This window comes from Varanus komodoensis, unplaced genomic scaffold (assembly GCF_004798865.1).
Source record: "Varanus komodoensis strain SLA01 unplaced genomic scaffold, ASM479886v1 scaffold44_3, whole genome shotgun sequence".
In the NCBI taxonomy this organism is placed as follows: domain Eukaryota; kingdom Metazoa; phylum Chordata; class Lepidosauria; order Squamata; family Varanidae; genus Varanus; species Varanus komodoensis.
Window position 1 is genome coordinate 1,992,852 of NW_025336010.1, and position 23,284 is coordinate 2,016,135.

The 23,284-nt window shown below is 59.4% G+C and overlaps 1 protein-coding gene across 2 annotated transcripts in view; it reads left to right on the plus strand.

Annotated features, from left to right (window-relative positions):
• MSI1 (musashi RNA binding protein 1) overlaps positions 1 to 23,284 on the plus strand; it is a 43,737-nt gene extending 20,453 nt beyond the window's left edge. For both annotated transcript variants that reach the window (XM_044444352.1, XM_044444353.1), the window contains exons 7-15: positions 11,073 to 11,121; positions 13,071 to 13,153; positions 14,889 to 15,006; positions 15,465 to 15,545; positions 17,323 to 17,379; positions 20,997 to 21,065; positions 21,185 to 21,339; positions 21,589 to 21,654; positions 23,052 to 23,284. In XM_044444352.1, coding sequence (XP_044300287.1) covers positions 11,073 to 11,121; positions 13,071 to 13,153; positions 14,889 to 15,006; positions 15,465 to 15,545; positions 17,323 to 17,379; positions 20,997 to 21,065; positions 21,185 to 21,339; positions 21,589 to 21,630 — 654 coding nt within the window. In that variant the 3' untranslated portion in view covers positions 21,631 to 21,654; positions 23,052 to 23,284. The remainder of the gene's footprint in view (positions 1 to 11,072; positions 11,122 to 13,070; positions 13,154 to 14,888; positions 15,007 to 15,464; positions 15,546 to 17,322; positions 17,380 to 20,996; positions 21,066 to 21,184; positions 21,340 to 21,588; positions 21,655 to 23,051) is intronic.

The window sequence follows — 23,284 nt, forward strand, 5'->3', positions numbered from 1 at the left end:
TTGTCTGCTGATGAGTGTTGTACTGGCGATTAGACATCCTTGCCTGTTGGCTGCTGTTTGCCAGTGTGTTTTCCAGTGCTGTGCACACACGCGTCTGGTGAGCAACCGTCTGAACAACTCCCGGGCCCCTTGCACAAATGGCACAGGCGAGCTTTAAAATCAGCGGGAAAACGGGCTGAGCGCCTGCTGCGAGCATCTCTTATGTTGAAGCGTCAGGTCAAGAGATGCGCGTTTCCTTAGCAGAATTCTTACCTGCCTTTGAGGAGCAGAGGACTGGTAGCCTGTGCCCAAGGGAGCAGTCCTCCTTTTCAGAGATCAAGAGCCACTGTTCCGGCGTGCAGCCCCAATTGGTGGGCACAGGTCCACCAGGAAGGGTTCGTGCCCGAGGGCCTTGGGCAGAAACACAAGTTCCCCTGGGAGCTGCTGCGCTTTGCCCAGCCTGCAGCTGCCTGTGCAGGTCGCTCGCAGCACCTGTTGATGCCCTTTTGTCACGTCGAATGACTTGTGAACACTTCCCGAGAGGACCGCTCCAACGTCGAACGCCACTTGAAACCTGCAGCTGCTGCAGGCCTTCCGCTCACCCACCACAGTTGCTCTCACTCCGCGCATGACCTGGCATGGTGCGTTCCTAAGTTCTCTCCTGTGACATTGCCTCCACAGAGCCCCTCGCTATGTGGCCACGGATGTCCTTTGATCAGTAGTGGCAGTGAAGGGGGCACCTTCGTGTCCCAGCATTCCATAGATCAAAGGTACAAATACAATGTGTGGTTTCCCTCCTTCCTCCTGTCTTCTGACTCGAGAATCACAAAACCGGCCTCATCCCTCTCTTCTCTGTTCACGTAGTGTGCCCAAAGACTTTTGTAGATAGACTATCATTTTCTGTATAGTTAGACTTAGATTTAGGAAACAAAATACATCTCAGCTGTTTAGTGATTTTCCCCCCTTTTCCCTCCACTGTTGTGTTAATTTTTGTTTGTAGTTTCAAAGATCACAGTGTAGACGACTGCTGTAGCGATGTGTTTAGCAGCAGTTCATTTGCATTCTCCCATATCATAATGCCGATTGAATGAATGTTGACTGTACAAATAGGTTCTACTGAAACATAGGGGTGCTCTGTCTGTATTTTGCCTCAGAAATCAGATTTCAGAACCTGAAATTCCCCAGTGCTGCATAAGAACATTTCGCCATTGAATTGTTTCTCAGCCAGAATAAGGTGCAGATGTGTTGCGAAAGAAATGGGCGCAGGGTCGGATCAAGAACGTTTCTTGCTTAGCATTCTCCCCAAGCCCACATGGCATCAAGACGGCCCTGCCACCCAGGCTCAGCAGGCCGGAGGACTCGGACTGCTGCAGGTTAGCCTGACTTATCCACAGCTCCTCCATGAACACTTTCAGGAGCTAATGGGGGCTTGCGGGTTGGCGCAATCCATGACTGGGGATGAGCGAGCACATGGCCGTCTCCTGTCTAGGGCCCCCCCCCAGCGCCTGACCATTCCTCACACAGAGGAAGCTGGCTTAACACACACATCTGATCTGGCTTCCTTCTCTCGCAAAAAGGACCAGAACTGGTCCCGAGCCCAGCTCTGGCTCCTGATGCTGAGCAGGCCTAGCCTCAGGAGCTGCCTGAGGAGGAGATGGCCTGGGATTCCAGACTAAGCTGTCCAGAGCAGCAGCGGGCGGATTTATAACACTGCTTTGGACTGGGCAGAGCTCCGGTCAGACTAATGTATGTGCGGAGCCCTGACTTGCCAGCACCCACCCCTCCCTCTGCCCTTCCTTGAGTGAGCGAGCCCGGCCATGGGAGGCCATGAAGCTGAAGCACACCGAGAGACACTGCGTAGGTTCTTTAAGTGGTACAGAACTGGACAGGTTGGAGAATCAGGGAAGCGGCTGGGGTGGGGGTGAAATGCCCCTGCAAGAGAGAAGCCCCACCCCCACCCAGCTGCTTGGAACAGCAGGGCCAAGTCTGTTGCTTCTTGTGCTGTTCTCGGGGGCTTTGGGACCGGGAGGTGACTGCGTGCAGGGACCGGGTTGGGGACGCCACCTGGGCCAGGTGGACACGAGTCCCGGGACCCGCCGCTTCTCTGACAGGTGCCGACAGAGCGGGGCCCACTTGCCATGCAGACGCCGCTGTCAGCTGGGCTAGAGGGGGGCCGCACTGCAGTGGCGCGGCAGATGGGGCGGGGGGGGCATGTGCAGGGCCCACAGTGCTCTGCTTAGGCTGAATGGGGCAGCCGCTTCAGGTGGCAGACCTGCGGTGGGGGGAGCAGTGATGCGGCATGGTGCAGCTGGCGGTGTGGCCTGAGCCACCCCCCTGCAGGAGCCCCCTGGCCTCGGACGTGTGGACACCAGGGTCACGGGTGGGTCCAGGTGCCAGCCAGCTCCTGTTGGTGAGATGTGGGTGGCTGTCTGGTCCTTTGCCTCAGGCAGCAAAGTTTCTCTGCCCAGTCCTGCGGGCCGTTTCGCCCCCAAGCAAGCTAAGCAGACGTTTCTCTTTGGCCTCTTGGGATCTGCTCACCTAGACAACCGGCTCACGGGAGAAGAGTTGCTAGGCTCTGCCTGCAGTTAGATTTATCAGTGGTTCTTGAATTCCAGTCTTTTCTTACCATGAGCAAAAGGCCCCTCAGTTCCCTCCTGGGGTTTTGAGGAGCTTTGCTAAAGAAAGAGAAAGGTATGTGCATGCACACATGTTTTGCACATGCAGGCACACGCGTTGTGGGAGTGGGCTGTTCTGGTCTTTTTTTCTGGGCAGAAGAAGAGTTCTCCCTTCCTCACCTTCTGTTGGGTGGATTTTCAAGAACTCTATGTCCAGAGAAGAAGCAGAGCCCTGCTTCCTGACCGGTCGCACTTTGCTCCTGGTGCCGGAGCCAACTGCCACTGAAGCCTCGGCCTCATTAGCGTCTTCTTCCAGATGGCTCAGCTTCAGACTGTGACTGCAGCAAAAGTTGGGGCACGATCCGGTGCGCTCATTTTCTGTGTCAGGCGTGATTCTGTCTGACATGGCTCTGCTGAGCAAAAGGTTTGCTTGCTTGCTCGTCTGTTGTTTGCACGGCCCTGGGCTGTATTCTTGGAGAACTGGCGGTGCAGCTGGCCCCGCGGGGTGCCCTTTTGAGCCGGAGGTGGGTGGTGTGATCGCAGGCATCGCATTGTTCCGGCCAGCTGCAGCTCTCCTTTGAGACGCCTCCTTCCAGCAGAGACTTGGGCTGGCCCAGCCCCCGAGGCCCGTTTGGGTCCGTGCTGGGGCCGGGCCAGTCCCAGACGCCCTCCTGTAGTGCGATAGACATGAAAACCCCAAACAGCCGTCCCTACTGTCGCCCCTCAGACGTGCTGGCTGGGAATGATGGGAACGGCAGTCCAGCACCTCTGGCGGGCTGTGGGCCCGGGGAGGAAGACAGAAACAAATGGGGGGCTGGTGATTAAGGGTGATATTCTGGCCTAGTTCTCAAAGGCGTAAGGCCCCGATCCACTGCAGGTGAACACGCTCCTCTCTCAGAAAGGTCGCTGTGTGGAGCAAGCAGGGAACTGGAGGAAACAGCTCCAGCTGTGCCCTTTTTCCGGCCTGCTCTCTGGCCTGCAGTATTTGGGCTGCAGTGCTCCGCTGCAGCCCCACCCGCACTTGCCCAGCGCCAGCCGGCACTGCCGGGCCAGCACTCAGCCTCCGTGGCAGTTTAGCCCTTTTTCTCCCTCTGTAGTTAAAAATAAACCCCCCAGTGCTTCCCGCCTCCGACTCCTCCTCCAGATAGGACGTGTGAAGGCAGGGAGGAAACGTCTGGAGGGGAGTATGCTATTTATACTGTCTGTCTGGAAACGACGGACTCCATGAATGGGGCTGCACCCACGCACTGCACCGGCAGCGCTCCCTAGAAAGCTTTCAGCTGGCTTGCGCCGCCCACGGCAAGGAGTGGCAGAGGTGGATTATTTGGAGAGAGGAGCCGCTGTTAGTAAACAGCCTCCTCCTCCCCGGCCTCACGTCATGTCACAGCTCTGTAACGCTCCGTCTTCGGACGTCAGCAGAAGGCGGCCCGCCTGGCCAGCCTCGCGCTGCATCTCTCTCTGCGTGTGGCGAGCAGAGGCTGGACGGCCAGGCGGGCACCTTCTCTGCCCGCTTTCCTTCCCCACGCTTTGAATGCGCTCCCCCATGGCACCCAGCAGGCTCACACATAGGGACATGGGCTCCGTGGCAAGAAGTACGGGGACTGGGGAGGAGGACTCAATGTCCTCGTCACAGCAGCGCAGGCAGCTCGGGGGCCGCCACATGCCGAACCAAGCTCGGATCAAGCCTGGCACTTTGTGTGGGCCAAGTAAGGGCTCTGCCCGCCTGGCAGACTGGGTTGGCTGCTGCCTCCTGAGAAGGCCTGGGACCCTCTTCTCCGACTTTCTGAACCTTACTGCCACCAGCCCCCCACCACAGCAGGGGTCTGAGTCCCGCTTCTGCTGCCAGATGCCCTCAGCTGGCGATGGCTGGGGACTGAACCTCTGGCCTGCAATAGCGAATAACAAACAATAGCTAAAATTCTCAGGAGCCTGGATGTTGCACCCAGATGCACATTCTTGGAGTCCTTCTAATGCAGTCACACTTGTTGCTTCAATATCCCTCTTTTGTAAATTTTGCGATTTTGGGTAGGGCCTTCGAGAGCATCTGGTGCCCTTGTTCAGCCTGAGGAATCCAGAGCGACTGGCAAGGTGCAAAGAGCGCTCAGCATGTCTGAACATCCCTTTCCTGGAAGCGTGTCCCATGGGATCCAGCTGGATGCACTTTTAGAGCTTCAGTGATGTGGGAGTAAGGCCCGCTGCTTCTGTCTCTTGGGATTCTGGCTCAGAGGCATGCTCCTTGTGTGTCCCTGCGATGGGGAGGGTGCGTGCCGAGGACGGGAAGTCAAAACACGGCTCTGCAGTGGTGAGGGAGTTCAAGGCTCCTAGCCCTCTCGTTTCAGAAGCTGCTCTGCCTCGAGTTGTGCTTTGGACTGCTGAGTCCGAGCTGCCCCAAGCCAGCATCATGAGGCAGCCAATGGGAGATGGAGAGGGAGCATTGATGGGCAGAAGAATTTTGGGGGGATTTTGCCAAACGAAGAAAGAGTAGAACTGTTGGAAGAAGATGGTTCTGAGAAAGATGCAGCAGGCGAAGTAGCAAGAAGATGGAGGAGAGGAGCCCAGAAGAGACAGAAAACAACCAGTCTACAACTTCGTTGTCGCAGTCACCAAGGAGGGGAGAAACCAAGACGCTGGTCTCAAACCAGAGCAGCCTCCCCCAACCTAGTGCTCCCTTGCTGTGTGAGCCTGCAAGTCTCATCATCCCCAGCTGGCACAGCCAGTGCCCATGGGAACTGCAGACCTTTGCATGTGGCCAAGTCCTCAGGCTGCAGGTCAGCTTACTGGTAGAGGGGGTGGCTGGCCTGGCCTCCGTGGCGTGCAGGCCCATCCCTGCAGCTCGCTGGAGGGCACTGCAGCCTCCGGCCCCGTGAGGACAGGTGCCTGGCGGAGCCGGCGGGTCCTGCCTGGTCTTGCGGACTGGCCTGCCTCCACCTGGCCTCCATAGGGGGCTGCTCGTCTGCAGGCTGGGCTGCACCCTTGCTTCATGCCATGAGTCGGAACCCTGGCTGCTGGTGCGGGGCATCGGAGGCTCCGGCCCTTTCCTTCCCATGATGGTTGCTTGCGACCCGGCTGCAGGGCTGTATCTCCCAGTGGCCTCCTGGGCACACGCTCCCATTATGCTGCCCCAATCTGTTGAGCCACAGGCTGAGGTGCCTGGCAATGTGCGCCCTGGAGGGCCTCTTTCAGGCTGGGTCCTGGGAACGGAGTTGGGATGTCATCCTATCCTATCCTATCCATCCTTGGATTCCATCCCTTCTCTAAAAGAGCCTGGGGCCTTGGCATGCTTGACAGGTGAGCTGGGCTTGAGGAGAGAAGGCATTTCCCCAAAAGAAGGCAGTGACTGGGTAGCTACCCCGCCCTCCTCTCTTCCCATGCTCAGCTCGTTCACTTTAAATCAAACTGGGCCTGGACAGCGCTTCCGACAGAGGCCACCTTGGAACAGAGGACTCTCCTCCGGCGCCCCGGCAGCAGGTGAGCCTGACACGCTCCACTGCGAGTGCGTTCTCCTCCTGGGAAGGGATCTTATTCCTGTACGAGGATAGACCGGTGTGCCTTCCCTGGAAACAAATGCAAGTCCAAAGCCTGTGCACAATTGGAGCCTTAGACGGGTGTGTCCAGGATGAAGCTAATTAGGAGGGCAAGAGCCGCCGCAGCAGGTGTGATGATGTTATAGTTAAACTTGGCTTGCTTCTGAATAACCTGAGAACCACTTTTGCCTGGCCACCCTCTCCCCCTTCCTCTGTAAGGCTAACAAGGACGCCACGTGTAAGATTACACCTTCAGCCGGGCATGGCTCTGCAGAAAGCCACAGCACTGGTAGCGTTTGACCACTGCAGCCTCTGCCCTGGCCTCGCCAGCAGCTCTGCTGCCTGGGGACGATGGGAGCCGTATCCCGAAACCACTGAAGGCGCCAAGCTGCGGAAGGCTGCCCTGGGCTTGCTGTCCTGCTGCTGCTTTGCAGAAGCGCGAGTCACTGCCGGGTGTCCCCAGGGCACCAAGCCCTCCACACGACCGGCTGCTCCGTGGGGCCTGCCCGGGCTCCGCGGGCCCCGCTTCTCCGAGTGCGGCGCGGCTCCCGCGCTCGGTCCTCCACGCGGGGCAGCGGCTGCCGGGCTGGGGGGCGCCGCGCTGCGGGCCGGCCTGGCCGGCGGGGCGCCTTTGTGTGGCCGCGCGGCGCTGCGCGGCCGAGGAGCGCTGGGCGCGCGCTAGGCCGAGCCAGGGGCGGGGGCGCGTTGCCGGGCAACCGGCCGGGAGAAGCCGCCCCTGCCGGCCTCTTTTGTTCGGGCCGCGCTCGGCGGTGGCGGAGCCCGCGCGGCCTCGGGGAAGAAAGGCGCGGCCCGAGCGGCCGGCGGCCACAATGGGCGCCGCGAGCGCTGCCACTAACGCTTAGCGCTCGGCGGCCTGAGCGGAGCTGGCGCGGCCCACCCGGCCCGCCTTCCCGGCCGCGGTTTCCATGGACACGGCAGCCGGCCGAGGACACGTCTCCGGCTCGGCGGGAGGCCGCCCCGCGTCGGCAGGGCCCCGCCGCCGGGACGTGCTCGAGGCGGCTGGCGGGGCGGCCGTTCCCACGCCGCTCCCGTCCCGGGGCTCCGCTCCGCACGGCGCCGTCCCCTGGGGGGCCTCCGGTCCCTGCCGCTCGCGGGCCTGGGGCTCCCGGGCGAGGCCGGCGGCAGGCAAGTCTCTGCGGGCCGGATCCCGGCCTTTCCGTGTGAAGCGCCGCCTCGTGCTTCTGTGAAGTCCTGCAAAATGGTGCCCCCCAGCAGCGGGACGGCGGCATTTCTGGCGCTGTGGCTCCAGCAGGGCCCTTTCAGCTTGTAGGTGCCGGTTTTCCTTCTGCTCGCTTTTAGGAATTGCTGCATTTCGCTTTTGCAACCCAGGCGTGCTGCAAGCAGACTCCCGTGTCATCTTGGGTGCCCTTTGAGTGCATCCACCTGCATCTTGTTCTCTGAACAGTAAAGTTCTTCTGTGAATCTCCAGGAAAGCAAGGCAGCAGGAGCACAAGGGAAGCTGCCCTGTATTTATTCTTTAAATCTAGCTTTCCGGGGGTGGGAGGCAGGGGACTGTGTCCTTCAGGTTGGAATTTTGTCCCAACCCGAGACATGCCAGAGAAAAGGACCCCAGGTGAGAGAAGCTTGCAGAACTTGAAACAAGGCAGCAATGGGACAATGCAACTGTGGCAGGCGGACATTAAGAATTAAGACTGCATTTAGTGTTTTATCAGTTTTCACTCATATCAAAGCACAGTAGGCTAACCATTGGTCGAAAGGGGAGTGCACACAAGCCATTGCATTCCACCCAAATGTGGTCATTTCCGATGGTCACCTTTTGGCTGTGTTAGAGGTCATGCCACTATCCACATGGAGTTGTCCAAAGACAGTTGTTCTGGTAGGGTGTTTGCAACCAGACCCTGCGTGATGTGTCCCCTGGTTGTTGTCGGCTTTCTGGTCGGTTGAGAATGACCGTGGAAAAGGAGTAGGATCTGTAGGGTAGAAAAATAGGTCAAGCAGAGGACCAATGCAAACAATAAGACGGGGAATTGTTTGTAAGCTTCAGTATCCTTAACTTTTATTTTTCATTTCTGGAATATTTGTCTGTCTGTGTAATCCTTAGAATACTCTTGTAAGTTTTGACACATTGCAGATGACTCTGAGCGATGACTAAAGGGCACAACCCTAGACGGAAAAAGGGGCTACAGCCCCCACCGTGCCTCAGCCAGCAGCTGTTTGGGGCATGCTGGGAGTTCTACCCCTTGATCTGCCTACATTTGCATAGGGTAGGCCTTCCAGCCATTCGTGGCCAGCACAGCCAGTGGCCTTTTCCGACCTGATGCCATGGAGAAATGTTGGATTACAACACCGATCATTCCCACCAGCTGAGAGTGATGGAAACTGCAGTCCCAACACAGGCTGCCTGGGAGTGATGGGCATTGCAATCCAACACATCTGGAACTTGGAAAAAACTTTCCAAAGGCCTCCTGGATGATGTGTGATCAGAGTGGGGTTCAGCCCAGGGGCTTCCCAGTGTATGCCGCTACCCCACCATACTCACGCCATGGCACCATTTTGGCGACTGTGGAACAGAGACGGCTGGTCCAGCCATGTGCCACTGCAGCTGAGGAGGAAAGGGTTGGGTCACTTCCCTGGGGCTGGGGCAGGGTGGCTTTGTCCACATTCTGGCAACTGGAACTAGCAGCTTGAGCCACCCACGTCATGCCTGACACGGTTGGGTTTACAGGGCTGGAACACCAAGTGCCCAGTGCTTGGAAACGTCTCTGTCTCCCTGCCAGACGCTTTCACCCGAAATGCCTGCTGGTGAACGGGATAATCTCCTTGGCTTCCTTGCCCGGGCACACGTCACTCCCAGAGCCCTGCAACCTTCACTTTGCCAGTCGGCACCAGCTCTGAGCCGAGGACAGAGAGCCCATTGTGAGCTCCCCTTCCTCCCCCCGCCCCGTCTGTTGTCCTGCTGTCGTTGCGGAAGGCCACTTTCTGTGTTACACGAGAGAGGGATGCGGCGTTCCCTTGCTTAGCCTCCTTCCATGTGGGAGCGGCTTGTCCTCTGGCCTGTGGCCACGTCAGAGTCCAGGACACCATTTGCAGAAATGGGGTCAAAGGTACCCACCACATACTTGCCACGCTTTGCTGCCAGAGCTCTCCTGCCCCCGAGCGCACACTCTTTTCTGCTAGACCGCATCGCCAGGTCCTAAGTGCACCCTGCCCCAGCATCCCCTCCAAACCCACTCCCCGTGTTGAGCACTCTGAATATTGGGTTCCAAGAAATGGTTTACTACTTTATAATGATTAATTAATAATCATTCCCACTAACAGCATGGTTGGGTGGCTGCTCCCCCGTTGACTGGAAAACAGAGTAGGGTCACCCAAGTGGATTCTGCATTACTGGGGACTCCCTCAGTATGCAGGATAGTATAGGTTTGTAATTTAAAATTAACTTGGAATGATTAAAAAGGAATAAAAAGTGCCCAGCAAGGACCTGCGAAATGCTGAGGCATCCATTAAAGGGAGTGGGAAGAAGAAATGGAAGAGAGAAGGAACCTGGCTTGTTATGGTCGTCATCTGTGATGGGGAAGCATCTGGGTTGGACAGGTACAATATATAGAAACGTTCCACAGCAAGGGAAAAGCGGAGGGGGGACTGAGTGTGTGGAAATGAAGTGCTTGCCTTTGGCTTCTGATGGCAGATGTGAGCTGTTCAGCCCCACGGAGGCGAAGCAGCTGCTTTCCCCCAACCCCTGGTGCCTCTGTCCTACCCAGCATTGCCTGCAGGCATGGCAGCAGCCACTCCGTGGGCCTCTTGCATCACCTTCCAGGCAGGCTCTGGAGGCAGGAAAAGGCAGCAGAGGGCCCTGCCCCTTCTGCCCACTGCAGCCTGTGGACCCGCACGCCCCACCTTGGACCCGCAGATGCCCTGCAGTAGTTTGAGGCAGGCCTCTGGCCCTGGGCAAGAAGTGGATGAGTAAATAATAGGCTTGAAGGTGGGAGTGGGAAATGCATCCCCTCCAGTTGGTGGTGTGCTATGACACACCCGTCGCCACCTTAGGTAGAGACTTTGGAGCATGTGATTTCTGCAGTCCAGGCAGATGTCCCAGGTGGATGCCATCCAGGTAATTGCACCTTGGCCATTGGCAATCCGGGCTGAGGCTGATGGGTGCTGGGAACCCAACCACAGCTGGAGGCGTCCGGGTGGGGGAGAGCGATCTGGGTTGGAACACTGTCCTGATGGGAAGGCTGTACAGGCGGGCTTTGCACGTGCAGGCCCCGTCCGGCACCTTGGCTGGAGTGGATCTCCGTGGCTGGGAATGGCGAGGTGCTGCTCCCACCTTGCAGCAGGCGTGCCCTGGCTTCCTGCATCGGCCAGGGCAGTTCCATAAGTTGGTCACTGGGCATGCTCCGTTTTTGGTGTGTCTCTTTTGGTGCAGGGATGAGCCGAAGCCCCCAAGTAGTTGCTTGAGCTCAGAACAGGGTAGTCTCTTGAATTGCAACCCTGTGCAAGTTTCAACAGGAAGAGGCCTGCAGCTCCTTGCTGTGCTAGCAGGAGCTGCTGGGAATCACTTTCCCACAGTGGCCCTTTTTGTGGAGTGACATTTAATGGAGGGCTTGGTCCAGTGTGAGGCCAGGACTCGGACGATGTGAACAACCAGTAGTGACCAGCCTGTGGGTGCAGGGAGGGCAGCTGGATGACCCAGACTCTGCATCCTTGGCAGGGGCGTTCTGGGACCGTCTCAGGAACGCAGTGGAAATCTGAGCAGCGCTGCTCTCTAGACTAAAACACAGAACATGTCAAGAAGTAGCTTGCTGCTTGGCTGCCCCTTCACAGTGTCCCAGATGCGTTGCCCGATGCAGCCATCTTGCAGTGCCTGAGGAGAGCTGCAGAAGCTCTCGGAAGGTTTGGGTCCTCCTGATGATGTTTTCTTCTGTCCCCAAACTCAAGTTTGCCTACCCAGCCAGATCTTTGCCTCCTGCAGGTGGATGACGCCATGCTTATGTTTGACAAGACAACGAACCGGCACCGAGGTGAGGCTTGGGTTCTGGGGCGGAAGGCTGCGGAGGGGTGGGGTGTCCTGCGGATTCAACCTCACTGTCCTTCTGTGGCATACGAGGTTCCAGCTCTCCCTGCATGCCTCAGCCGCCTCCTGTCGTCAGCCATGCCTGTTTCCCTCACTCTTCCATCACACAGAGGGCTTTTGTCTGCCTGCTTCCGATGCTGCCACAATGCAGAGGTGTCCTTTTCCCTCGCCTTCCCTTGTCACCTGCGTGGCTCCAGCAGTCTGCGTATGCCTTACCTTGCTGTGGGTAATTTGAGCTGCAGAGGCAGACATGAGCAGGGGGCTGCCCCCTCCCCGCTGCAGCGCAGGGGCCAACTGCTGCTCCTGGATCACCTTTTCTCAGAGTCCCCTTTTGGGAGTTTGATTACAGTGTGGAATCCTCCTTGACCTCTGCAGACTGCTAATGGGGAGGGCAGCCCTCCTACACACGCATTGTGCCTGCTCTGTGCAAGGCAAGGCTGACAAAACTCTGGTTTGAGGACAGCTAAGATGGCCCCCAAATGCTTGGCTACTTTGGAACGTCAGGCTTGGGCTGCCTGTGCCATCATGCCAGACACCGCTTCTTGGTCCATGGGCCTCGACTGCCTCTGAGGGATATGGGGCAGGTGCCTGCTTTAAACACAGCCTTGCCTCAGCTCCCCTGCCTACGGCAGTTGCCACCTGGCACTTTAAAAACCACTTGCTGTGCAGGGGGCCCCCCGTGATATCAAGCTCGCCTCTTTCCTGTGAAAGCTCACCTGTTGATTTCTGCAGATCACGCTGCTGTGGAAGATGCCCGGAGCACCTGGGCATTGGCCCTGTGCCCTCTGAGAAAGCCCTGCGCATTTGGCAGGACAGCCTGCAGGGGTCAGATCGGTCCTGTGGCCACCGCTCTGGCACATCCATTCCACGGGATCCAGTGCAGGGGCCTGCGTAGGGGCCAGCAGCCCCTCTTAGTTCCTGCATGGAGGAGGGGGATCCGTGGTGCTGAGGCAGGCTCAGGTGGGGCAAGCCAGAATGTTCTTTCTCGATTTGGCTGCTTGTCTCAGATCCCTCAGGGAGACTTGGCAGCTGATCTTGCCGCTGGCAGTGTCCACGCCCGGCTTCTGCCAGTGAGCCACTCCCTCCGTGCCGCACCTCTTGCTCCTGCCGCCGCCTCTGTGGCCCCCGCCCCTTGGCCGCCCTTTCTTGGCTGGGAGGAGCAGGGCAGCCGTGCTTTGCCGGAGCAGCGGTGGGGCCTGCCGGCTGGGGCCTTCCCGCAGTGGACTGCCGGGTCCCTTGCATGCTGCCTGGGGAGAAGCTGCCAGGTGCAGCTGGGGTGGGGTCCTGCTGGGGGGCAGCCTCTCGCCTCCATCGTTCCTTCCAGTTGACAAAAGAGCCGTGGTGAGAAGCGGCCACTGCGCGCCTCTCTTCCAGCGGGCTTTAAAAACGGGGGGGGGGGGGGCAGAAGGAGAGAGCAGTTTGAAGATAGGTGACTGACCTGCTGTTCCCCCAAACATGCAGTCTTCCTTGCAAAAAAAAATCTAGCCTGTCAAGGAGCAGGATGGGCTAAAGCTATTTCTCTCTGGCTGAAAAGGGCGCCAGCTCTTTCCTCTGCAGTGTGTGTGCATAAACCATATACACATACACAGACCTGCAGCTGGAGGCTGAGTATCCTGTCCCGCTGTGTGTGTGTTTTTGTCTCTGTTTCTCTGTCCTGCCTACCTGCGGTTTGCTTCTAGCATAGTCTGCTCCTTGATGTGCTAGATGTTTATGTGCGAGAAACACCTTTTTGTTGGTCTCCTGTACATGGGGGAGGAGCCGTCCGTAATGCAGCACCCTGGGGTGGTGTTGTTTTTCATCCTCCAGACAGGACATGGCCGGGCTGCAGTTCATCTGGGCATGTGGCTCTGTTCTCGGGGGTTCCGTGCGGCTAGGCTGGGTCTGTTTCTTTTTCAGGGTTCGGTTTTGTCACATTTGAGAGTGAAGACATTGTGGAGAAAGTCTGCGAGATCCACTTCCATGAGATCAACAACAAAATGGTGAGCGCCGTGCAGGGGCAGGCCACACGTGGCGCTGGTGGGGAGTGCGGGGCGCAGAGCCACGGGCGCTGAGCAGAGGCAGTGAGGGGTGTCGGCACACCTGCCGCCCCGCCTGTCAGCGCTGCCCGTTGCTCCGGGCCTTCCGGGGTTGTCACAGGGCCCCACTGTGGCAGCTTTGCCCCCTGCAGAGGCGGTGAGCGTGCAGGGGTCCTGCTGCAGGTGCTTAGCAGCTTCTGGACGTGCTCCCTCTGCACATCTGTCAGCCCGCGGGGCTGGAGAGCGCGCCCTTGGCGTCCTCTGTCTCCTCTCCCTTTGGCAGGCAAAGCCACTTGCTGGGGTTGAAGCAAACCAGCCGTTTGTGTAGCCTTCAGGCGGAACGCCTGGTGGGGGCTGCAGGCTGACCCAGGCCCTCAAAGCCGCATGGAGCCTTGGGCACGGGGCCCCGAGCGCACAGGCCCGGGGCAGGCTTTGCCTCAAGCAGAGCAGCCAGCTGTTCCCCCCGAGGGCTCCTGGGCCTTCGCAAGGGGCCACGGGGCACGGGTGGCGCCTGCCCTTGTGCGGCACATGCTGTGGGGGCAGAGGCTCCGGCTGGTGCGTCTCCATCGGTCGCACCTCTTCGGCAATCACGGCGGGTGGGGGAGTCAGGAAATGATCTAAGGCTCCATCTTGCACAGGGAATGTTTTAAGGCAAAGGACTCCAGCCCGATTTAATCTGAATCACGCTGAGACACATCGGAGCGGTGCTGGGATAGCCGCCTTCCCCGCACCCGACCAGGTTGCTCCCGCACATGCAGTATTGCCACCTTCCTCGCCCACTTCCCTCCTGGCGTCTTGGACTGCAAATTGGGAGTTGCAGTCCAAGACGCCTGGAGCGAACCGGGCGAGGGGTGGGCGGCGGCATCGTCAGTGGTCTGCAGCCGTGTCAGCGCCGGAGGCTGTCTCCGTCCCGGAGGCTGCGTGCTCGTGGCAGCCCTCTGCCCAGGCATGAGCAGCAGGGGCATGACTCCGGGGCACTGGCCAGCTGCGTCAGGGAGGTGTTCGCAGAAGTGTGGTGATCCTGCCTGGTGCGAGTGTTTTCATGGCATGTGTCCGAGCCACCCTGAGTCTACTGCCCTGCGATGCGAAGGTGGCCCATTTCAGAGGCGATTGCCAGTTGCTGCCCCTGCCCCCCAAAGAAGAGGCGTTCCTTTCCATTTTGGTAGAAGCCGTGCAGGGAACACTCCAGCCAGCACTGCCTCGTGCGAATGAGCAGGCAGGGAGAAGCTCTTGGTCTTTCCTGCTTGGCCATCTCCAACTGTAAAGGCAGCTTGTTAGCACAGGTTGCCTGTCCCAGAGGTGAAAGGTATTATTATTATTATTATTATTATTATTATTATTATTATTATTATTATTACATTTCTATGCTAGGTAGAGAGAGGGGAGGCTCCTGCATGGATGTTCTTCCTTCCCTGTAGGAGAGGAACATGGGAATACCAGAAAGGGGGATATTCCCTCTATTTGGTTGGTCTCAGTGTTATTGACAAATATTTATGTGTCTCCAGGAACTTAGTTCTTTGTGTAGATTATAATAACCATTAGAATAAAGGCATCAAACATATTTATAAACCTGAAGACCAGAACGAGGTGTAACTGGGGTTGAAACTCCCAGCAGCACTTGTGGTTGCAGATCGTCTTCCCAGGACGGCTGCTGTACAAGCAGGCATGGGGGTCTGACTCCTCTTGTTTCCTGTGCCAGGTGGAATGTAAGAAAGCTCAGCCAAAGGAAGTGATGTCCCCTACTGGGTCTGCAAGGGGACGGTCCCGCGTGATGCCTTACGGGATGGACGCCTTCATGCTTGGGATCGGCATGCTGGGTAAGGACTCGGAGGAGCCCCTCTTCTCTCTACCCTCTTCAACGTGGTTCCAGGCTGGAACTCCTGTGATGGGAAAATACCTGGCGGGGAAAGGTGAATTTGACATTCTGCACTGCCCTCTTGTGGCAGAATGGGAGACCTGCAGGTAGTTGCTAGAGCCTCATTTCCCAAAAATCTATCACTAAGGCTTCCTAATTTAAAGGAACCCTTGCACACCTCCTGGAAACGTTTCCTTCTGAAGTAGGAGCCCGCCCACTCTGTGTTTGCTTCCTGCTCAGAGGAGCATGTTTGGAGGGAGCATTCATGCAGAGATGCAACAGGGAGACTTATCTCTGCTTTGAATGCAGAGGGTCACTTCCTGCTTGGCGCTGGGAGGAGGCAGAGGTGGTGTGCTACTGCTGGGATGGTCCTCACACATCTCTGCAGCTCTGGTTTTATTTTTCTATTTCTGCGAACAGGCTACCCCGGGTTTCAGGCCGCCACCTATGCCAGCCGGAGCTATACAGGCATTGCGCCTGGCTACACTTACCAGTTTCCCGGTAGGTCTGCTTCCCTCCATTCCTGCTTTGCTTTTGCTCTGAGGGCGGGTTTTGCCCCACAGCGATCAAGCATTTGCACGGCCCTTCCCAGCTGTCTCCGCTCCCACCGAGCAGGATGTGAGATGACCGGCAGGGAGGGGAGGCTTCAGTGGAAAAGAAGGGGCGAACTCCTTTCCTCCCAGGAGCAGGATGAGCAGGTGATCCGAGCCTCCTCTGGATTTGATCCTGCCTTGAGAACTGTCAGCCCTGCAAAAGCCCTGGGCAAGCCCCCGCTTCTCTCTCTCTCTCTCTCCCTCCCCCCCTTCTCCCCCTCCTCTTGTCTTGCCTTCCCTCTGCTGCTGCCTCTAGTCCTCAAGGCCCCTCCTCCCTGCAACCCCCAAAGGTCTCCCAGAGTTGCTGCATTTCTGAAAACAGGACCCAAACCAAGCAGTGCCGCCATTCTTGAAAAACCAGAGGTCACTGGGACTCGAGGGGAAGAGTTGGAGGGGGGCAAACATTCGGAATGCACCACGGGTGGCGGGCTGCTTACCGCAGTCAGAGGCAGCGCTAGAAGCTGCGAGGGAAGGGGGCAGGCTGGCAGGAGAACGGCAAGTGAGCAGCACTTGGCAAAATCCGGGGGTGGGGGGCAGGTGCTGAAGGTGAGCAAGCCATGACTTGCAAACTGTCCGAGCCTGTGGTAGCATGACAAAACCTCATTGGGGTGAGGAAAGGCAAGAATCCAAAGAAACTTGCCCGTTCCGTCACATCTCTTCAAGGTCATCTTCTGCCCGGAGGCAGCGTTGGCTGTCCAACAGGCAAGCCTAGCTTTCAGCAGCTGAGCCTGCAAAAGCGCCCATTGCCCGAGAGAGCGGTGGGCTCCCCCGGCGCTGAGCGGTCGCCTTCACTGGGCAGGGCCGAGGGCTCAGACTGCCTGTGACTCCAGCCGGCCTGTGCTGCTGGAGCTCCCGGAAGGAGGGCCGCCCCGACAGCTTAGCGTCTCTGCCCAGCAGGCCTGGCTCCCCACTCTCCAGGGTTAAGCCAGGGTGGAAAGGTCGTAGTAGTCCAGCACATCTAGGGGTTTTGCTAAGTACTCTGCCTCCAAAAGGTGTCTAAAACTTTCAGCTTCTTCAAAAATGGCAGCTGGGATGCTGATGCTGCCTGCCTCTCCAGCGCCGAAAGAGCTGCGCTGGACTCTGTATTTCTGGGCTCGGTTTGGAGGGATGCCTGTGACCTTTGGTCACTTTAAGAAGGGCTGGAGAAGCCAGCACAGTCCTCCTCAGACCTCGGGGAGCCAAGGTCACCTCCCACAGTCGCTGGTCATTTGGCAGTTCCCTTGTTTCCGTGGGCCCCCCCATTCCAAGAAGGTTGGGCTGCCCTTCTCACTAAGAGCTTGAGCCGGAACATGCTGGCACGCTGGGCCTCACTCGTCCCTGGAAAGCCCCCGAGGGCTTCTCGGAGCGGAGCCCTGACTCTGAGGAAGGCAGAGTGGCACGATGGTTTTAATGTGCTCCGGCCCGGTCGTGCTACTTTAATGTGCGCAGCCCCTTAATGTGCTGTTTGTTCCCCTTTTCCGGATGGGAAATGGAGGTTGGGGGCATGTTCCATATTCGGCTGGCTGTTAGCCTCCTTTTCACTCAAGGCTGTGCCTGCTTTCAGGAAGGCAGCAATTCGATGCATTCCCCGCTCCCTCTGTGGTGCTGGCATTTTGCATCTCTCTTCCCTCCCCTCCTTGCTGGGTCCTCTTGCTGTGCAGCTGAACTGGCCGCATGTCCTAAGTTGTCTCGCCTTTCGTTTTTAGAGTTCCGGGTAGAGCGGACCCCTCTCCCGAGTGCCCCTGTGCTCCCTGAGCTCACAGGTCAGTCCAGCAGTTTCCTAGCCCTGCATAAGTTGGAAGGGAAGAAGGGTGGCTTTGGGCGGCACCAGCACAGCATGCGACTTCGCGCAGGGAGGGGGGCAGGATGTGGCCCTCGTTCCCGTTGCCAGCTGCACCAGAACCGGGTGCTGGGGAGGGAGAGCAGAGCCACGGATCAGGCGGGATGGCTGCCCAGATGGGAAGTCTTCCCGCCACCCCAGGTGTTTAAGCTTTTGCCTGCCTGCAGCGGCTTCTCTTTGAGGAAAATGCATGTCCATTCTCACGTCCCTTCTTAAACGGACAAACATTTACCACTCCAGAAACACACCTGTGCACCATTGAAGCACCCGGAATGGTGCTGATGCCAGTCAGTGCTGTGCGTCTGTGCTGGGTTGCAGCTCTGCGGCAGAACATGCGCGTTGCACGTGTGTGCGGAGTTGGCGGGGTGTCGCTGCTCCACCTCCCACGCACGGATCTTGGGCTGGTAGGGCTGAAGGACCCCACATCCTGCCACCCTTGGGAGCCTCAGCCGGCCTACAGGCGGCGACCCTGCCCGAGGCGAGACTGCCCCAGGCGCTTCCGCCCCGGGCATTCTGGTGGCACTGCCGGTTTGGGGCCAGGGGAGCTGCAGTTCGGCATGGCCAGGAGATGCGGCGGGAGGGACGGGCCCTGTTGCCCAAGGAGGGGCATTGCGGGCACTGGAAGGGGCTGGCGGTGGTGGGGCTGGCGATTCAGCGCCCCTCAGGTGCCAGGCTGGGCTTGACCCGAGACAGTGTCAGCTGTTTGGCAGGCCAGAGTTTGAGCTGGGGTGGAACGTTGGTGCCCTGCGCGGGACCCCGCCAAAAGTCCCGCAGCTGGAAGCCAGCAGGCCAGGCTTGGGGGGGGGGGTGCTCCCTCCCTCCCTTGTCCCAGGGCAATTGGCATTCAGCGGGGAGGGGTGTCCTCTTGTGAGATGACCTCCTGGTGCTGGGGGGTGCCTGAAAACTGGTTAGGAGCTGTTTTTGCTGCCCTGGCCGTCTGTTTGGTGAGCCACACCGTTGAGGGGGACAGAGCTGCCGTTCCTGCATCAGCCATTGCTCTCTCTGGCCCGTCCCCTTCTGGCAGTTCCTCCCCTCACCGCCAGACCTCGCAAGGAAGCCATCGCTTTCCCAAGTGTCGGGCTGGGGAGGTCTTGTGAGCATCGAGTGGCCGAGTCTTGCTTGTCAGTGCAAGGAGTTGGGAGTCGTGCCACGGATTTAGCAAAGCGGGAGAGCAAAGCGCCTTTGCTGCTTCTGTGTGCAGTGTTCTGGACCATGATGGCCCCAGGTGGCCGAGATCCTGGGAGGAAGAGGTTCGCTGCCTCTGAGGAAGGAGGCAAGGGCCAGAGTGGCAGGCACGCGGAGGAGCCAGGCTCGGGGGCTTCCACTGAGCAGTGGGGCAGCCCTTCCAGCCATGGTGGCTGGGGATCGCGAGAGCCACCTGGTTGGCGAAGGTGGAACTGCAGAAATGGCCTGGACTCTGGTCCGGCAGGGATGCCCGCTCCCATTGCTGGGTGGATGCGGGGAGCTCTGTCTGCCCTCCATGGTCCCACCCTCTGCCCTGTCCTGCCCTGCCCTGCCCTGGTTCTCCTGCAGGGGGAACGGCACAGGGCACATTCTCGTGCTTCCTGCGTTGCCCATCGGGAGGAGGGCCAGCCAGGCACCCTGCTGCTGCATTCTGCTGCAGCTCCCCCCGCAGCCCGCAGGCCAACGATTGCTGGGGAGGCCGGGGAAGGCTGGCCGGCCGCTGAAGTGCTCCTCCCGCTCTTCCTCCCCTCAGCCCATCCATCTGCCTGCCCGTCCTTCCACGCCCGATGCGATGCCGGCTTCTTTTCTCCCTGCCCTCTTGCCCTGTTTAGAGGCCTCTTCCACGGGCATCTTCCTCCCGCCACCACCATTTCCCCCAGCGTCGTAGAACTCAGAGTCGCCATGTGCCCAGGCAGAACCTTGCTCTCTCCTGCGCGGCTTCTTCAGTTCATAGACTGACTGGCTCGCGGCGCCCCTTCCCCTCCTCCGTAGCATCCCCTCACGCTCCGCTTCCGCTGCTTCTTCTGAGACTTGGACCGCAGGCTCTGTGTGAGGGGATAATTAAGGAAATGTGATTCCACGTGGAGGTCCGCAGCAGGAAGCCCAGTGCTGGCAAGTGCAAAAGAGCGGTGGCCACCCTGCCCTTCACGGAGACATGCTCCCTTCGAGGCGGTCTGCTGTAGGCAGGTGACTCGGCGCCCGAGGACCCGCACAGAACCGCCGGCAGCTGGGCCCTGGGGCCTCTCTGCACACGCTCCCAGGTGCCCAACCGGACAGGGCCTGGCAAGCGCGTGCCAGGCCTTGTGGGCAGGCTGCTCTGTGGGGAGGGTGTGGGGGCCAGGCGCCATCCCTCCCTGGGATCCCAGAAGTGGCTCAGTATTCGCAGTGAGCGCAGCTCCTCCCCTTCGCAGGAGAAGCCACCTGCAAGCGGCCACAGTGGGAGGCAGGGCTGGAAAAGCAGCTGACCGAGGGAGGGCAGTTTGGAGGCTGGGCGCCCTGGGTGAAGCGAGAGGTGCGGCCGTGGCCTCCGGGGCCTCCTGCTCACCAGCAGGGCACAGCGGAGGTGTGCAGCAGGCGCTCTGGGGACAGAGTGTGGGCGCATCTGTCGCCTGCGTCCCCATCTCCCCTTGCAGCCCCCCAACAGCGTGGAACTGCAGCGCGAGGCACATCCCCGCCGCTGGGAGTTGCGGTCCAGCAGACGTAGGAGGCAGCAGGTTGCAGAGGGTTGCAGAAGCTGGAAGGCGAGAAATCGGGGCACCTTTTGAAAATGGAAGGAGAGGGCAGGAAAACTCACATCTGTCCTGTGTGTGGACTTGTACCAGCTCCCCCCTCCTTCCCCATCACAGTTAACTCCAGATCGTGGGCCAGTTCTGGCAGCTGGGCAGTTGCGGGAGTCAAGGGGGGTCTGTAGCCAGCACTGGCTGAACCCGGCAGTTCAGCCAGCCCAGTTCAGAGGGGCCCTCCGCTCCTGGCGTTTTTCTGCTCTCCCACGGCTCCCTGCTTCCTCTGGAAGGGAATGCTGCCCTCGAGCTCCCAGCCTCGCTCGGGTTGCGGAGCTAGCCCCTGCCCGTGCCGAGGGAGCGTGCCTGGGCTGTGCCGCGGAGAGGCGAGACCGCGCTGACCCCCTCTTATTTATTTATTTAAAATATTTATATGCTGTCCTATTCGCAAAAAAGCCTCAGGACGGCTTACAATATAAAATATAACATAAATAAAATAAATAAATTCCCGACCCACACTGGCTGCAGTTAAAAACATAGAAAAGACTATATTAAAACTTATTAAAATATCACTGGAATAAAAAGGTCTTAACCTGGCGCCGAAAAACAAATAATGACGGCACCAGGGGACCTCTCTGGGGAGCACATTCCACAGATGGGGTGCCACCGCAGAGAAGGCCCTCCTCCGGGTACTTTGCCTCCTGATGTCTTTCATGGAGGGCTCCCGGAGGAGGGTCTCTGCTGCCGATCTCGGGGGGCGGGAGGGCAAATACGGAAGAAGGCGTGCCTTCAGGTATCCAGGTCCCAAGCCGTTGAGGGCTTCGTAGGTGATGACCAGCACCTCTTCTCCCTGCAGCCATCCCCCTCACTGCGTATGGGCCCATGGCGGCGGCGGCAGCGGCGGCGGCCGTGGTGCGAGGGACAGGTAACGCTCCGGCACTCCCCGGCGGTGCCCTGCTGGCTCTGCAGTCTTGCGCTGGGGGTGGGTGGGCGGGGGGGCAGCATCTTGGCATTTTCATTGGCCAGTCCTGCTTCCTCCGGCAGGTTCCACTCCAAGTCGCACCGGGGGCTTCCTGGGCACCACCAGCCCCGGGCCCATGGCCGAGCTCTACGGGGCAGCCAACCAAGACTCGGGGGTCAGCAGTTACATCAGCGCGGCGAGTCCGGCCCCGAGCACTGGCTTTGGCCACAGCCTAGGGGTGAGTGGCTGCGGCAGGCGGTGGGCAGAGCTCCTGCGGGAAAGATGCCGGGGTTTGTTCCGCGGGGCTTGGGAGGCCTGCCGGACCGCTGCTTGCTCAGCTTATGCCTGCCTTTGCTTGCTGAGCTGTTCTTGCACACCAACCGTGGGGCTTCCTGAGCCACGGCCCCTGACGTCCTACGTCTTTCGGCCCGTCACGTACCGCTGAAAGCGATCCAGGCCCCACAAACGCCCCGCTGTTCTTTCGCAGGGGCCTTTGATTGCGACGGCATTTACTAACGGTTACCACTGAAGCTGAGGACCAAGAAAGAAAGAGGTATGCGCGAATGGGAGAGGGTGTGGGGAAGGCTGGGGTGACTGTCATAACGAGCTGCGTTTCAGAAGGCACCTCACACAGCTCTGCTCAGCCTCCCCCAGCCCAGGGTTCCCCAGCGGCTCCGGACACCAGCCATCCCTCCACCCAGCGGGCCCGATGGTTGCCAGCAGGCGAGGATGGGAGGCGGGGCTGCGGCTGGAGCAGGGCTCTGGGTCTTGCTGCTTGGCCACCGCCGAAGTGGTGGCGGGCTGATCCGGCCAGCGGCTGGAGGGAGGCCCTGGAGCCGCAGCACGAATGTCGCAAGGGCCAGTCCGGCTTCCGGGCCAATGCCAAGGCGCTGGCGCCACCTTTGCAAGTCTGATGGGGCTGGAGTCAGGGTCTCTGGCAGAGCAGCTTTGAGGGATAGTCGGTGACCAGCTCTTCTGCAGCTGTCGCCAGGACATGGCAGGAGAGCCTTTGAGCTCGTGGCTCTGCACCCACGGCATCGTCCGCCGCCCCACGTGTGCCCAGGCCACCTATTTGGGCCTCTCAGGTGTACTGTGGCCCTTACCTTTCAAGTAAGCCTTCCTGGGCCCCTTTCCAATGCTTCAATCCCCAAGGCAGGTAAGAGGAAAGCAAAGTGGTGCACGGAGCAGCAGAAGCCTAAAAGGGCAGCGGCCCATGCATCCAGCAGGAAGGCTGCAGTGGCCACGAATGCTTTCGGCAAGCTCTCGACGTAGACCGGTTTTTAAATGCTAAATGGAAATGTTATTTGGACATCTGTGGAACAGCCCGCAAAGACCTCTCTGGACCAAGTGGGGTGGGTGCCGGCATCCCAGTGGCCCATGTGGGTGGAGGGCCACGGCTTCCATCACCGGCAGTGCCCATGCCCCTCTGCCCCTGGCATGATGGGGCGGCCAAGGCTGGCAGCCGTGGGGCTGCCACCGTGAGCTCCAGTAGCACGGCTGCTTCGTGGGGCAGCGCAGGTGGGGCGTGCGTTGGAGGGGCCTGTTTGCTGCTGATGTCGGCGCTCCCAGTGAAATGGGCCCTGTGCCCCCAGCGTGGCGCTGGTGTTCCGCCCAGGTGTCTGGAGCCTGCCCATCTCACAGGCCCCAGAGGCCCCTTGGGATGCTCTGGGCTCACTAGAGGGACTTCAGAGGCCGAGTTGGGAGGTTTGTTCTGGCCTCCCTCCTGGTGGCCAGGGCGGGGAGGGTGCTGGGACCATTGGCACTGGCTCTGCCACCCGTTGCGGCCTTTGGGTGGAACACGCTGGCTGCGAGCCCCGTGCGAGCCAGTCCTGGCCCTGCCGGGAGTGGGTGAGGCCCCCGTGCGCTCGGGGAGGCAGCCGCAAGTCCTGCTGCAGGGTCTCTCGCGGGCCCCTTTTCACTGCTGTGTCCCTTCCTCCTTCATTCCCTTAGATTCCCCAGTGAGCCAACCAGGAACAGCGCTCCTGGAGGATCTGCCCCACCTGAGGGGTGAGCCACGATCCGTTTAGCGAGTGAAGCTGCACACGCGCGGCTGTTCCGCTGGGCTCCCGCTGCCCTGCCCCGATCCTGCCCGCTGACCAGGAAGCACTGGATTTGTATGCGAGGAGACCCTTTCTCCTCTTCCTATTAACCGCAGACCGTTTACACTTCTCCCCAGACCCTCC